This window comes from Equus asinus, chromosome 20 (genome assembly GCF_041296235.1).
Source record: "Equus asinus isolate D_3611 breed Donkey chromosome 20, EquAss-T2T_v2, whole genome shotgun sequence".
Lineage (NCBI taxonomy): Eukaryota > Metazoa > Chordata > Mammalia > Perissodactyla > Equidae > Equus > Equus asinus.
In genome coordinates, this window is record NC_091809.1 from 91,135,636 (window position 1) to 91,152,900 (window position 17,265).

General features: G+C 38.3%; 1 protein-coding gene across 1 annotated transcript in view; it reads left to right on the forward strand.

The window, feature by feature from the left end:
• NLRP14 (NLR family pyrin domain containing 14) overlaps window positions 1-17,265 on the forward strand; it is a 32,686-nt gene that overhangs the window by 3,225 nt on the left and 12,196 nt on the right. Inside the window, exons 3-6 of the mRNA XM_070491566.1 lie at window positions 1,097-2,687; window positions 6,625-6,789; window positions 9,219-9,386; window positions 16,979-17,149. Of these exons, the coding sequence (XP_070347667.1) occupies window positions 1,097-2,687; window positions 6,625-6,789; window positions 9,219-9,386; window positions 16,979-17,149 (2,095 nt within the window). The remainder of the gene's footprint in view (window positions 1-1,096; window positions 2,688-6,624; window positions 6,790-9,218; window positions 9,387-16,978; window positions 17,150-17,265) is intronic.

The window sequence follows — 17,265 nt, forward strand, 5'->3', positions numbered from 1 at the left end:
CATAAAGAGAAAGAGTACCTGCCTTTAATACCATACCGTCTCCTGGGGGAGAACTAAGCTTAAGTTAGTGGGATGTGAACTATGTTAGATGTTTGTACTGAATGCCCTAGTAGAACAAAGAAAAGAATTATTTGCTTTAAAAATTAAAGTAATTACAACTTGTGATACGTGTTGTGAATGAACAATATACTGTTTTGAGAATATTTGGGAGAACTATTCTAGTGTTGGGGTTCAGAGAGGGCTTCTCTCAGATAATGATGTTTAAATTGAGATCTAAAGAAGAAATCAGACTGAACTAGGTAAAGATGAAACTGTATTTTCATTATACTTGGACACTTGGGAATTTTTTTCTTTAAAATAGTCTTCAGGCTATGCTTCAATGTTCATTTCTATTAATGTTTTACCTGTATAAAGTGGATTAATTTGATCTGTCGACTCAGATCTGTCTTCAGATCTTCTCTGGCTGTTACTATTAATTGTTACCTGTGTTCTTTTTTTATCTAAATGATGACTCTATTCTCCACATATATCATCTTTTTTCTCTGTAGAGAAAAAGTACACAGAAGAGAAAATATTTCTAGAACAAATCAAATTTTTATTTTATAAATTCATTTTTCTGCATTGTCAGTTCTGTTTTTCCACAGTTTCTAATGTAGGTTTTAAATCTACAGGAACATTTTTGCTTTATTTACATTCTTTTCTTACCCCTAAACCAACTGCACTTTGATTTTGGCCTGTATCACTTCTTGTTCCTAACTCCAAGTCCAGTATTCTTTTTTTTTTTTTTTTAAAGATTTTATTTTTTCCTTTTTCTCCCCAAAGCCCCCCGGTACATAGTTGTGTATTCTTCGTTGTGGGTTCTTCTAGTTGTGGCATGTGGGACGCCGCCTCAGCGTGGTCTGACGAGCGGTGCCATGTCTGCGCCCAGGATTCGAACCAACGAAACACTGGGCCGCCTGCAGCGGAGCGCGCGAACCTAACCACTCGGCCACGGGGCCAGCCCCCCAAGTCCAGTATTCTTAACATTGCAAATCATAGAATTTGTTTTGATCGTGTGTCTCTTTGTGTTTTTCCTGCTCCATTCCAACTGATTTAGGTGATGGAACAGAATACAGAAGTCGAATAAAGGAAAAATTCTGCATCATGTGGGATGAGGAGTGTTTGCTTGGAGAACCTAAAGATTTCTGTCATGAAATTGCTCAGAAAGGTCAAGAACTGTTGGAACATTTGTTTGATGTGGATGTCAAAACCGGGGAGCAGCCACAGACGGTGGTGCTTCAGGGGGCTGCTGGGGTTGGGAAAACAACCTTGGTGAGAAAGGCAATGTTAGATTGGGCACAGGGCAACCTCTATCAGCAGAGATTTGCCTATGTTTTTTATCTCAATGCCAGAGAAATTAACCAGTTGAGAGAGAGAAGCTTTGTTCAAATGATATCAAAGGACTGGCCCAGCACAGAAGGCCCCATTGAAAGGATTATGTCCCAGCCCAGTAGTCTCCTTTTTATTATTGATAGTTTTGATGAACTGAACTTCGCCTTTGAGGAACCTGAGTTTGCGTTGTGTGAAGACTGGACCCAGGTACACCCAGTGTCCTTCCTCATGAGTAGTTTGCTGAGGAAAGTGATGCTCCCTGAGTCGTCCTTACTGGTGACTACGAGACTCACAGCATGTAAGAAACTAGAGCCTTTGTTGAAGAGTCAGCGTTCTGTAGAGCTACTGGGTATGTCTGAGGATGCAAGAGAGGAGTATATTTACCAGTTTTTTGAAGACAAGAAGTGGGCTTTGCAAGTATTTGGTTCACTAAGAAATAGTGAGATGCTTTTTAGCCTGTGCAAAGTCCCCCTAGTGTGCCGAGTCATTTGTACTTGTCTGGAGCAGCAAATGGAGAAGGGTGTCACATTGACCTGCAAAACCACCACGGCTCTGTTTACCTGCTATATCTCTAGCTTGTTCACACCAGCAGATGGAAGCTGTCCTAGTCTACCCAACCAAACCCAACTGAGGAGCCTGTGCCACTTAGCTGCCAAAGGAGTATGGACTATGACATATGTGTTTTACAGGGAAAATCTCAGAAAGCATGGATTAACTAAATGTGATGTCTCAATTTTCCTGGACGTGAATATTCTTCAAAAGGACACAGAGTATGAAAACTGCTATGTGTTCACCCACCTACATATTCAGGAGTTTTTTGCAGCTATGTTCTATATATTGAAAGACAGTAGGGAAACCGGGAACCTTTTTTTTCAGTCTTTTGAAGATTTGAAGCTGTTATTTGAAAGCAACAGTTATAAAGACCGCCATCTGATGCAGATGAAATGCTTTGTGTTTGGCCTTTTGAATGAAGGTCTAGTAAAGCAACTCGAGGACACTTTTAACTGTAAAATGTCACTGGGGGTAAAATGGAAGATACTTCAGTGGATGGAAATATTAGGAAACAGTGACTGTTTTCCATCACAGCTAGGATTTCTGGAGTTGTTTCACTATCTGTATGAGACTCAAGATGAAGGATTTATAAGCCAGGCAATGAGATATTTCCGAAAGGTTGTCATTAATATTCATGGGAAAATCCATTTGCTTGTGTCTTCATTCTGCCTCAAGCATTGCCAAAGTTTACAGACCATTAAACTGTCTGTGACTGTGGAATCTGAGAGGAAGATGTTAAACTCAAGCCACTCAGCTGAAACTTGGTAAGTGTGCTAGGTCATTCCCTGAAAGTGCCCTGTGAGGGAGTGAAGGAAGCAGAGTTTCTCAGAGGGAGGGAAGGTGTTGTTTAGGTGAGGTCCTAGAGCCAGGATTACCTTTCAGAGTTGTCCCACCCTGAGGCAAGGAGGCCAGGCACAGAAACATCTTACTGACCAGTCACGGCTACTGGTGAGGAATGGGCAAAAACTTGCCTGAAGTGGCTCTCTTAGCCTGAGGGCAATCCCAAGAGAGGGACTTGGCTGAAAGCTCTCAGCTGTCAACTCTTCCAACAACTAGGGATGAGTGTTTCAGTCTTCAAGGAGGGATGTGGCATGGCACAAACTTACATCCGCTATAGTACGTATATTTAACTTTTAAAAGGCCCTCCGGGAGATTAGGGACCAGAAATTTCTTGCTGAATTTAGGTACATAGGTCATCTCTCTGGACTCTGTTTCACTGTACTCTGCTGACCTAGCTCAGCTTCTCTGTTGCCTAGACACAGGTCAGCATTTGCCTAAAAGTTCTCAGCCCTTTAACACCTAGCTAGAGAGAGTCAGATGTGAGGAAGAAATAGTAGGTGCTGAATGAATGTTTTGAAAGAATAAATGGACCTTCAGCATTTTATGCATATTATTTTTACCCTCTCCCCTTCCTCAAGTTGCCTTTTCTGAATACCCATCTAAGTCTGGGGGAAGAAATGAACTATGGAATTAGTTCCAGATTTAACTAAAATTGAGGGCTTACTATGTGGGATACAGTTATATAGTACATGGGATATTTAACATGTTATCCAGTTTAACGCTCGTCAAAACCATATCTCAATTTATTTTTAAGATTAACAAAACTAAGATTCAGAGAAGTCCTCTTAGAAAGTAAGTTTACAATTATTGATTCAAGCACACGTCAAATAATAGCTAATATTTGCTTGACATACACCTGACAGTCTTCTAAGTCCCAACTCATTTAGTCTCCCAAGAATCCTAGGTGGATGCTATTATTTTCATTTTACTTATAAAAAAACCGAGATACCAGGAAAGTATATAACTTGACTGAGGTCACACATCTGATTATATAAGTCCTTGGTTTTCCAACTTTACCCAAGCTGTCTCATTGCTATTATATAAACTGTAGAAGCATTCCTCTTAAGAACATATATTTCATTTCTCTCTGAACTGTGGGAGTAGGAATTGTAGGCTGGGGTGCCATGACCTTTACTCACAAATCCCCAAGGACAGTAATCTCCTTCAGTCAGTGTTCTTAACTTTGACTCCATAGTTCTATTTATAGAAGACATGATTGAACCTAGGGCATTAGAATGTATTTTTTTATTTTTATTTTTTTGAGGAAGATTAGCCCTGAACTAACATCTGCTGCAAATCCTCCTTTTTTTTATTCCTGAGGAAGATTGGCCCTGCCCATCTTCCTCTACTTTATATGTGGGACACCTGCCACAGCATGGCTTGATAAGCAGTACGTAGGTCTGCACCTGGGATCTGAACCGGCAAACCCCAGGCCACCAAAGCGCAACGTATGAACTTAACTGCTTTGCCACCAGGCTGACCCCAGCATTAGAATGTATTTTATGCCTAATGATAAATGTGAGGAAGGCATTCTAGGTACTATATTGCCAGTCTTCATGCTACCTTCCCCTTACTTTTAGTGTTATCTAACAGTAAAGTTGGCATTGTTGCTAAAATAAAAAAGAATCTGAGGGGCCAGCCCCGTGGCCAAGTGGTAAGTTCACGTGCTCCGCTTTGGTGGCCCAGGGCTTTTCCGGTTCAGATCCTGGGCGTGGACATGGCACCGCTCATCAAGCCATGTTGAGGCAGCGTCCCACATGCCACAACTGGAAGGACCCACAACTAAAAGTATACAACTATCTACTGGGGGCATTTGGGGAGAAAAAAGAAAAAGAAAGATCGGCAAGTTGTTAGTTCAGGTGCCAATCTTTAAAACAAAATAAAAAGGATCTGAGAACCCAGTATTTTAAGAGAGACGGTATAGGTGATCTCAGTCTCTTCTACAACATAACTATACATTGTAAACTTTACAAGTGCAGGATCTCTATCTGTCTTGTTCACTTTTTTTTTGGTGAGGAAGATTGGCCCTGAGCTAAAATCTATTGCCAATCTTCCTCTATTTTGTAGATGGTACACTGCCACAGCATGGCTTGATGAGTGGTGTGTAGGTCTGCACCCATGATCCAAACTCACAAACCCTGGGCTGCTGAAGCAGAGCATGGGAACTCAACCACTACATCACTGGGCCAGCCCCTTGTTCTCTGTCTTATCAGTTGTATTTGTATATAGTAAGTGCTTGAATGTTTGAATGATTTATGACCTAGCTTTCTCAAATTCAAGACCACAAGTGATGTAGACCATCACTCTGCAATGTTACTAATTCCAATTTAAGTGTAAGGTATGGGGAAACTAATATTTGAGTAGTGAAGGGGATCAGGATATGCCACTCCAAAATATGCAGCTTTTATATAAAAACTACTTTTAGCTGAAGGCATTTGAGTTCCTGAAACCTCTTATCTGCCTGAAAGCAGAGCCTCCCAAAAGAACTCAACTCTCATAAATCCCCTCCCTGGGAGCAACTCTAATCTTCTCTTCTTGGAGACAGAAATTAGCACCACACCCAGACAGACATTGTCACAAACTCTCATATCTCTCATCTGTTCTTGTAGGGGCCCATTTATCTTTCCAAAAAGTCACTTGTTTTTCCCTAAGTGCCCTTTCTTCTCTTGCCTTTCCCCTACTAATTTAGGTATATACACCCCAAATTCTAACCACTCCTTTGAGTTACTCATAACTGAGTTTCTCCCATATGTAGCCATCATGCACATGCTAATAAAATTTGTATCCTTTTCTCTTGTTAATCTGCCTTTTGTCAGTCTAATTTATAGGGTCACAGCCAGAGAAACTAGGAGAGCAGACAGAAAAAGATATTTTTTTCTCACCTATAGTAGCTATTATGTATAAGGCAACATGCTAGACTTTTATATATTTTAATATAGATAATATCAGCTACCAATTGCTAGGAGCATTTACAATGTGAAACATTTGCTGAACATTTTCTATAGATTGTCCTACTGAATCTTCATAGTAATCCTAAGAAATAGTTACTCGTATCTCAATTTTTTAAGATGAAGAAGCTGAGACTCACATAGGTTAGTAACAGTGCCAGAATCACCCAGTTTAGCGAATGGCAGAGTTGGGACTCAGGACTGTTCCATTCTAGAATTTATGCTAATAATCACTAGGCTAACCTCTGTTTCATTCATTATTACCTTTTATTTGTTTATAATGAGTCCATTGATAATATGCCTGATAATTAAAATATACAGCATTTTAAAATTTACAAAGTGCTTTTGTATACCCACCAAAATTGACTATTAAATCCTCCCAACCCTGTGAAGGGAGACAGCGTTTCCACTTTATACATAAAGAAAACATGGCGCATGGAACTGATGTGACTTGCTTAAAGTAACATAGCTGGTAAGTGATAGACCTGGGGCTCAGGGCCTATGGTTCTCAATCTACACCACAGTTCCCTAATGTCTACCCACTATTCCTAATCTTACTCCTTGTGGTCATATATTATTTTTCTTCTTGATATTGGCTCTTCAGGTATTTGAAGACTCGTCTCTTGTCCTTCCCGAGTCTCTTCCTCCAAAGTGAATTCTTTCTAGCTTTTATTGTTTTTGTGTGATTTATTTTGTGTGTATTGAGGGGGTGGGGGAGCTACAGGGCAAATGAAACCTCTGGAGTGCCAAGAGAAAGGCTTCCCGGTGGACTGTGCCCAACCAAGCCAGAGCTGCACTGGATGTTCTCGCCATTTCCAAAGTACACTTATTTTCAGCCTGTACCATCTTCTGAGAGTTGCCTGGGCTGAAATACATTGACTGGTCTTTTCTTTTTCCAATTATTTAGGCAAAGGGATTTTGGTTGCGTTACTCATTATTGGCAAGATCTCTGTTCTGTGCTTCATACAAATGAACAGTTGAGAGAATTGGACCTGTGTCATAGCAACCTTGATAAGTTAGCAATGAAGACTTTTTATCAAGAACTAAGGCACCCAAACTGTAAACTACAAAAACTACGGTAAGTCTGGCATAAGAAAATTTAATGGAGTTATTCCAATTTCTTTCCTGATCCCACCTCCTACTCCTACTTATTGGGGGTAACCAATAGTAAACAAATACTTAAAATCCACTGTGTGAAATACTCTAAGAACATGCACTGTGGAAACCTGGGGATGTGGGAGGATAACTAACTTGTTCTGGGAGAGGTTGCACAGAGCATAGAAGCTGTTGACATGGGTTTTTGAGGCTTGATTAGGAATTTTCCAAATGAAGAACACAGAACTAAGGCATTCTAGGAAGGTCAGCAAAGCATTTTCAAAGACACGTTCTGGAACATACTATTTTTTCTTCTCCTTGAGGAATAATTTACATTAAGTAAAATGCACACATACTAATATTCAGTTCGTTGAGTTTTGACAATTGCCAATACCCAAAACAAGATAGAAAATAACTCCATCACCTCAGAAAGTTTCCTCGTACCCCTTTATATTCAGTCCTCTGACCCCATCCACTCCCAAGGCCAGTCACTTTCTAACCTCTCTCACTGTAGATTAGCTTTGTCTTTTCTTGGAAACCATTTATATTGATTCATACAGTATGTATTTTTTGTGTCCATCTTCTTTTGCTCAACAAATCTTTTTAAAAATTTACCCATGTTGCATGTTTCAATACTTTCTTTTTACTGCTGATTAGCATTCCACTGTATGATATCCTACAATTTGTTTGTTCATTCTCTTGTTAATAGACCTCTGGGTTGGTTCCAATTTGAGGGTATTATTAGTAATGCTGCTGTGAATATTCTTGTACAAATCTTTTTTGTGACATATGTCTTCATGTCTTGGGCTAATACCTAGGAATAGAATAGCTAGTTCATAGATATATGTTTAACTTTTAAAGAAATTGCCAACCAGTTCTTCGGAGTGGTTGTACCATTTTATAGTCCCACCAGCAATATATGAAAGTTCCAGCTGCTCATCATCCTTGCCGACATTTGCTATTTTTTTTTGTTTTATTATTTTATTATTTCTTAATTTGATTCCAGGTACCCTATCACTTTTTTACATTTGCCTTTTTACATGTCTCTCTCCCTCTTGTGTATTGGCCCTACTAGGAGCTAGGACTAATCCTATTTTCTTCTGTATTCAGGGCTCATCAGTGTGCCCAAGGCCTAATTGGTGCTCAGTAATATGTACTGAATACTGAACAAATGATAGGTACTTTTTTGCATTAACACTGAAGATTAATGTTCTTTTTTGGGGGGAGCAGGCTTCCCTCTAAATATTTCCCTTAGAATCTCAGTGTTTTTAGTGAGATCCAGCCTTAGATTTCAAGTAAGTAGATAGGCTCTTGCATATAGATGTGGTAAGCAATTGCATTTGTTATGATTAAGGGTTCCTGGAAGTCCTTTTTGCTCACCCCCAAACATCTCCCCCACATTGTCCCTCCACTGAATGTCACCAGTCCAAATCCTAACAATAGTTAATGCCTTCTTTCGAGTTAAATGGCTCCCTCTTTTAGAATGCAAGGGTCCCTTGGAGGGATGACACCATGAAGATAGCTCTCAGTCTTTCCCACCTTAGCGTGGTCTTACTCAGGTCCCTTTTCCCTAACAAGTGAGATCGTACTTTGAATTTATATTTACTGAGAGCATTAGGCGCTTTTACTAGATGATGATGGTTAGCATTCTAAATGGGTAAAAGTTTAATTTTCTTGAATGTGCTTGGCTGGAAGTGGGGTGAGGGTGAAGGGTGGGTGGTGGCAAAAGGGAGAAGAGGGAATATTACAGAGGGAGGTTTTGAACAGTTCGTGAGCAGTGTGAACATAGGGCATTTGGGACTGGCAGAGGCACTACAGAAGAATCAGAGATAGCTAACAGTGACTGAGTTAGGAGATGGAAAATAGGAAGAAAAATGGGCATATTTAACTTCATATTTTGCTTTGGGTGGTCTCTGTACACCTAACAAAGTCCATGAGATGACAGGGCGTAGTTTGCAATAATGAGTTTTGCTAATGATGCACATCGAATAGTTGATATTAACTATGAATTCACCTTGGGTTATTTAAAGGACTAAATCTTGTGAATTGATGGTGTAATTGCAATATTTGGAACAGCCCCAATAATTTTTGGTAGTCATTCCTGGGATTAAGAGTTCACAAACTCTCTTCTGCTTTTCCTGATGTTATTCTTTTCCTTCAAGGTCAAAAAAAGTTGAGAGTATCAGTTATCAGGATATAAGGGACATCTAAGTTATAACCCAGTTGTTTTCCTAAGCCACATCTTGAAACTTGGATTTATGACCTGACCTGAAATATGAGATACCCAGAGTAAGAGAAGAGATGGCAGGAGTATTTAGATAATATCTAAGAGTTGGTTTTGAAAAGAAAGGGATGTGGTAACCAGGGACAGAGATGATTTTGTAACTTCTCCTGCATATTTTTCTTGTGAAGGTTGAGGTTTCTTTCTTTCCCTGATGGTTGTCAAGATATCTCTCGTTGTTTGACTCACAACCAGAATCTGATGCAACTGAACCTGAAAGGGAGTGATATAGGGGATAATGGAGTAAAGTCATTGTGTGAAGCCTTGAAATGCCCAGAGTGTAAACTACAGAATCTGAGGTAAGTCGTGAGTTTTTTATTATAATTGGGACTTTCATTTGCCTAAGTATTCCCTTACAGCGTCGACTTGCTGTTCATCGGGCCAGCTCTATTTTCATGGTATGGAACAGCAGGGATCAGAAGATTCAGGCTGATTTCCTGCTGACAGGACTTCTAACTCTTCCCCTTCCCCCACTGAAGACACCTCATTGTACTGTTCTATGTGTCTCCATCTCCTAAATCTGAAAAAAAAAAAAAAGAGCAGACCCACAATTTATAAATATTTAAAAATTTTCATATTTCAATGCAGGACTATGTATATTCATTGTATGTTTGAACTCATAGAAAAGAATGCACTAATAGTAACTGGAGGCAGTGCTGAGGCAAGCTCACTTTTACTTAATTTTTGATAGTGAATCCCCCTCAGCCTATAATAGCAACTCAGTGACCAATACAGAAAGTTGAAGAACAGTGTAGCAACTGTCGACTGTCAAGGTGCTCGCTCGCTATCCCGCACTGTTGACCCGAGTGGTGGGCCTGATTCTCTTTCCCTGCAAAAGTGACAGGATCAGCAGTCATACTTGTTCTCCACATTGTGTGATGGGTTTTAAGAAAGATCTTATTTTTCCAATGAAAGATATTTAATTCAGTTTCTGACAAAATAAAACAAAAATCAAACAAAAGCAAAACAAAAAAATTACTGTAGTAAGTTGTGCCTTAGAAGTTTTTGTTATCCCTGAACTCAGTTGGCAGTGGGGTGGGGGTGGGCAAGACTGAACCTTGACGCATGAAAGGTCAAGGTGGGTCTGTATTTGTGGGAACCAAATTATAATCTGTATGTAGAAAAAACAAAATCTGAAACAAGACCACCTTTTCTACAATAGGCAGGTCAGTTTTGTTATCATTGGGATTTTTTTCTCTCACTTGCTTTTATAGGATAAAATTCACTTACGGTACATCTTGAAAGTCGTTGGATAATTCTTGAACGTGTGTTGAGTTTAGTGGTTAGCAGGCGAGTTTGAAGTATTGGTTTTACCAGTTTATGAAGTAGTTTTAGGATATTTTGAGAAATTTTCTGTAACCTGCAGCCTCTCTCTGGTCTGGAACCCAGGTGAGAAATAGGTCATTGGTTTCTCTATCTAATAATAAAAAGTATTAGTAGCAAAAAGCTGTTAAATGGAGGGAAAGATGCTTACAGTGGGAGCCGTGGATCCAAGACAAAGTGCCTTACCACTTGACAGGTCAGCAGGACTTGATAAGATCCCTTTCACGAGTTGAGGTTTGAACAATGTCTTCCACTGATGAACTTTGATGTAGCTCCAAGTTACTAGGCTTTCAAATAGAAAATCATCTTTCTGGGTCAACTAGTAGGGCTCCTTGCACCAGTAAATAGAATGTTTTGATGGCAGAAGTCATCAGAGCTTTATAATAATCTAAGACTACATTATGCAGGACTGGATGTTCTCCCAAGGTGGGTAGCCACTGGGGAGTAATCAATAGTCTTGTAGGCCTCTTATTAATCTTTCATGTAGAAAGTTCCAGGTTTATGTTTGCTTTAGACCTCATGTTATAAGAGCTATGAACAGCTGACTGCCCATGTTAGTCTGGTGTGTGCTTAGATCATGCTGAGCTTAACACTGTTGAATTGCGTTTTGATGTCTTACTCTCCCTACTGATTCTAGACGATGTGGGCAATGAAAGTGTTGATAAATTAGTAGGTCTTTGCCCATCTCTCTTGCAAAATATGATCCCCAGGTAGTGTAGGAACTTTGCAAGTTTAGAAATAAAATATCTTTTTTAAGAAACCTTTAAATTGCTGAGAAACTCCCATCAGCCTTTGCACATGAGCATACTGGAAAGGTATACACAATCACTAATTTTCATGTGAATATTTCACTATAATATTTACTAAAGGCTCCCTCAAGAAGGAAAAAAGATCTACTCTCCTTGTCTTGATAACTTTTTCCACATTGTCAGCCTGTTAATAAGGTAGCTCTTGAAATATGTTGAGCAAATGGGGGGGAAAAACAAAACAAAAACCTTGGGCATACTAGGAATGCCTCATTATACCCAGAATCTTTTCTTAGTTTGCCTATTGTCATCGGGGATTACAGGCAAGGTGAGGGAACAATCGTTGGTTCCACCAAACAGCCACCTGAAGAGTGCCGAAATGGTGTAAATGCAAAACACTCCCTACAGCATCAAAGATTTTGAGTTAGATGACTAATATCCCAGAAGGGAGCATCTAAAATAGTTGCCAGAAGAAACTGATTAGTTGTAAAGATAAGAGGAAGGTACCTGAGAATGACAGATATCCTCAGCCTTGGCTGTATTATTAACAATAATAAAAAAGTATACAACAGATAGCATACGGACCAGTAGAAATTTTTGCTCTTCCAGGAGTGAGGAACCCTTGTGGTTTATTACAATTGTTTACAATCATGAAGGGCTCAAAAGCATAAGAAGTCATCAAAATATGAATAACTTTGGAAAAGTATGGGTACACACTCTGAAATCAGAAGTTCTGCCACCTGCATAGATTACTCACAGGCAGAGAGTTGTTAAAATGGAAATATCAGTCCTCTCTTCTCTATTACAAAACTGTCTCTTTTATTCATTAATGTTAATAAACTTTGATATGTATTTATCCACAATTCATTTAAACCAAATAAGGTTTAAATGAAATATCATTTAAAGGTTGCCCTAAGTTTTTAAACATAAATAATATGAAATATAAGACAATATATTGATTTTGCCATCTTAATTTAAATAGTATGAATAACAAATGGTAATAAATTGTGTGGGAAGAATGTGATTTATTTTCTCTCTCTTTGAAGTTTAACTTCTTTAGAAATCTTTAAATACAAATTACTAATTTTTAAAATATTATATTACTACAAGGTTCCAAAATCAGTAAGTTTGGAAACTATTTTAAGTTAACATTATGGATAGTATAACCATTCTTAATAACTAAGAATATAGCAAAACAGTAAGAAACCTCAAAACTTCACCCAGATAGTATAATATTTGCAATATTGTCTGATTCCAACATTTACAAGATTCCAATTTATAAGGATGTTGATCATTTATTTAACTCATTTTAATTATATGCCCAGTATTATATGCTTTTCAATATTAATAGAAATAATAATCATTTGACCTGCAAGGGAACTGTAAGAGATTTAGGAAATTCTTTAATTTAGACTTCTTATTAAAGAAATACAAAGCCTTATGTGAGCTAAAAAACCATGTTTGCATTTTGATTTCTCATTGTAGTAAAATCAGGAACAAGTCCCCTAGCCATCTTTTAAGCCTCAAGTTGCAGAACAAATTAAATTATCTAATGATTTACCTTGATTTAGGCCCATGAAGCCTGTCCCATTAATCCAAAGGCTCTTGTGAATGCCATTCATCTGTCACCTGTGGTACCTTCGTTAGACTATGCAAAGAACAGACAACTTCTGCAACATTATTGCTCTAGCAAGAACTCTCTTGCCATTTCTCAATTTCTAATTCATATCAGAAAAACAATCTCACACTCAAATAACAACAACAAAAAATTACAAAATTCTTGGGCAACCTGGAAATTACACAGCAGACATTTTCAGAAAAGAAAAATACATTCACACAGCTGTTCTGAGCTCTTGGAGAGCTCATCCTCCGGGACAGCAGTTCCTCCCGACTGAGGAGTGGCAGCTTTCTCAGGGGATGGCTTTTGAGCAGCAGTTTTCTGATCCTCACCTGCTAGCAGCACAGGAAAGCTTACTCCACTGGGCCTCAACTCATAAAGAAAGCTCTGGCATCTTGCATCAGGTAAAGTTCTACCCTGACCAACTCTCAAACCAAGAGATGCTTATTCTAGGAACGTGGATTGCTTCCTCTGAGTCAACTGCATCGAGGACCACCTTATATACCCAATGACAGCTGGTCAGAGCCACAGATAGCAATTAATAAGAACAACAACAAAATTATAATTTGCTTACTTTTAAGAGGCTTTGGAAATTTTCAGTCAAGGGCCTCATTTTACTGACACGGTTAAGAGATAGTTGGGCCAGTTCCTCAGCAGGACCCAAATGTAAGTTAGTCTGTCTCCTCCATTTTGCTGGCTTATATTTTTAGGGGTCAGTTTGAAGCCACAAACCTCAGCTTTCAGCTTCCCTTTTGAGTGAATCACCAGTGATTCATGTTATACATTAATATAAACAAGACAAAACCTTCGGACTCTAGAAACACAAGAAACAGAGTTATATTTTTTATTACTTTATGCATGTGAGAGGAGAGGAGAGTGCTAATGATCCTTTTTCAGATTTGAAAAAATATTTTCAATATTTGTAACATTTAAGAATTCAGAAATATCCATTTGACTATTACAAGAGTGACACATTATTAAATAAGACATTTGATCAAAATTACAGACTTAATAGTACTTAAGGATTGTTTTCACAAGACATGGTGATAATTTCTAAAGTCCAGGTATCTTATAAGATCCCCTTGTTATGATAAAACAAAAGTAAAACAAAGCAAAACTATTCTTATAAAATATTTTCTGATTCGTAATATCATCTGCTTTTCTTTGCAGCTGCAAGGAAAAGCGGAAATATTTTATGAGGCTGAGATTTCATTCATCAAGAATTAGGAGGTCCATAGCTGAAATTCTATTAATTAGCACTAAAAAAAAAAGAGGAAAGCCTGAGAAACTCAAATTTATAATATGGAGAGGATAAGAGCAAAACAGATTGTGAACAAAAGGACTTTAGGGCATGTAATATTTATATCCCCAGTTAAAAACATTTTTTAAATATTTTCAGTAACATTTCTCTTTTTTGCTTCACAAATGAGCTACATTTTGTTTCATTTTTGTTTTATGTACACATATATCTAGAAATTTTCAAGTTATATTGCCTGTTTTTAATTTAATTGGTGATTATTAGTTTTACTCTTCAGGTTTTTTTCACTCAAATATACGCTTAATCAAATTCAAAAGGATTAAAACATTTAAAGTACCCTTATGTAAATCAACATATTTAGTATATTTCTATCATATGATGTCCAGTATGTTAATTTAATCTAGGATTACAGGGACCAGATACTTCAAACTCTTTCAAAACTTTTCTGACTTTTTATCATGGCAAGGAATACAAATACAATTATTTAGACTTAATTCTATATAGTTAATATTTATCAATATATAGTGCTAGCTTTTGTTTTCTTAAACTTGCTTTTCCCACTTACAAAATCTTAATTCTGATTCATTGCATTATCGGTTGGTACAATTTTAAACTAACGTTTTCATGAAATGTATGTGAATGCTATGTTTTATAACTTCCTTTATATCCTTCAATTGCATTCATAGATGAATGACAACTATCTGGGTCTTAGGCCCCCACTTTGTTCTTAGCTCTTCGACTTTGCTGTATTACTTTTTAACTTGTAGTGTTCTAAAGAGAAGTCTGAGGACAACCTGACACTTCAGCCCCTTAACTCCCTCTCACCTTCTCAGTTTGTGGGTCCCTTTTTCTCATTAGTGTTGTCAGGATTTTTTTTTTATTACTTTTGCATTGTATTATTTTTTATCTGCTGGCAATCTTTTTTTCTTTTCTGCTCAGAAATCATTTCTTTAAATTGGATTTTTAAAATGGTTTCAGGGCTCACTCTCTCGCTGTTTCTCTCTCTCTTTTTCAAGAGCATCTAATAGTCATTGGTTGTAGCTGTTTTCCTACATAACACTTACTTATTTTTTGTCATTTTAATCTTTTTTCCCCCTTACTTCTTGGGGAGTTTCTTAAATTTATTCTCATTGGTTTTGCTCTTTATTCCTTCAAATGCAGATTTCAGTTTTCTACTGTTTTTAATTTCATTGCACTCTTTTATCTTAAACCTGCTCCCTTTCTCAATCTGATCTCCACTTATGACATGCTATTTTTGTTTCATAGTCTGCATCTTCCTATATGTACTTTTAAAATGTAAAGCAAGCTTCCTAAACATTTTCTTTTGTTTCCTAGTTTTCTTTTTTTATACATGTGCTTATTTTCTGTCCCTTGGTGTAATGTTCTCTTTCTCGTAAACTTTAATATTTTATCCACAGGTCTTTTAATATTGGAATCTTTTTTTGTTTAGAAGACCTCTATCCAAACAGAATATATAAGATTTTCCTTGTTTCCCTGTCAGGGCTGCCATAACAAAATATCACAGATTGGGTAGCTTAAAACAACAGAAGTTGGGGCCGGCTCCGTGGCCGAGTGGTTAAGTACGCACACTCCGCTGCGGTGGCCCAGGGTTCGGATCCTGGGCGCAGACATGGCACCGCTCATCAGGCCACGTTGAGGCGGCGTCCCACATCCCACAACTAGAAGGACCTGCAACTAAGATATACAACTGTGTACGGGGTGGGTTGGGGAGATAAAGCAGAAAAAAAAAACAAAACAGAAGTTTATTTCTCACAGTTCTGGAAACTGGCAGTTCAAGATCAGGGTGCTGGCCGAGTTGGTTTTTGGTGAGGCTTTTCTCCTTGGCTTGTGGACGGCCACCTTGTCACTGTGTCCTCACATGACCTCTATTGTGTGTGCATGTATTCCTCGTGTCTCTTCCTCTTCTTACAAGGATACCAGTCCTGTTGCATTAGGGGTCTGCTCTTGACTTCATTTAATCTTACTTACCTCCTTAAAGGCCCTGTCTCCAAATACAGTCACATTGGGAGTTAGGGCTTCAACATATGAATTTTAGGGAACACAGTTCAGTCCATAACACCCTTTCAGGGCAAGTTGATGTTTTCAGCCATAGGCTATATTCTAGGTCATCCACTTAGGTCTAATTCTGGACTAAGGAGGAAGCTTCTCCTGTTCCTACCTCTATATACCCTGATTTTGATGAAGAGAACCAATTTCTAAGGAACTTGAGTTGCTAAGTCCTTGATTAAAAGGAATAACTAAAACAACTCCAAGTTCTAGGAATGCGGCTGCTCTATGACTTGTCTTACAAACAGCTGGCATCAGGCTCAGCCATGTCCAAAGCACAAGTTGTCTCTAAATAGGAGTCTCTAAAAATATGGGCGCTAAATGCACTTCTTTTCTTCTGCTGCTTCCCTTCCTCTTTTACTTTACTTTTAGAAACCATTTTATTTATGATTTACTTCCTGTTTTCACTCTTAAGGACTGGGTTCCTCAGAAAACATGCGTTGACTCTTATGAATAAATGAGCTCTTGGCAAGACAGTTGTGGGAGTCACAGGTGTTGCCCCTGATTTCCTGCCATCTGTTTCAGAAGTCAGAGCAAGGATATAGGCATCCTTCAATCCACCTTCTTCCATGTTGTAGTTAAAGGAAATTCTTCCCAGATTAAAAAAAGATTATTATTTAAAAATATTTTTGAATGTTTTCATACACATTTTCTTAGGGAACTGGGGATGTGGGGATGGAAGAGACAAGCTCCCCACCTTCCCCTTCCTAACTCTCTATCAGAGCCTGTGCTTTAGTTAAATAACTCGCATTCTATGTAGAGAAGGTGGATTTTCAGAACAGGTCCCAAAGAATGGGAGACCACATCCTCTGGCCACCTGAGTGTTGGTTATAATTGTTCTCTGAGGAGTGGTCATTTTTATTTTTCTGTATTTTCCAGCTTGGAATCCTGTGACCTAACTACAGTTTGTTGTCTGGATATCTCTAAGGCTCTCGTCAGAAGCCAGAGCCTGATATTTCTGAATCTGTCGACCAATAATCTTTTGGATGATGGAGTAAAGCTGTTGTGCGAAGCCTTAAGACATCCAAAGTGTTACCTAGAGAGACTGTCGTGAGTCTTTGTTTTGTCTTCCAAAGAATCATTTTGTTCAGTCTTATATAGGTTAATTATTATCTGAATGGAGAAACTGCTTGGGTTTTGACCCCAACTGGTTCATTTGTCAATCC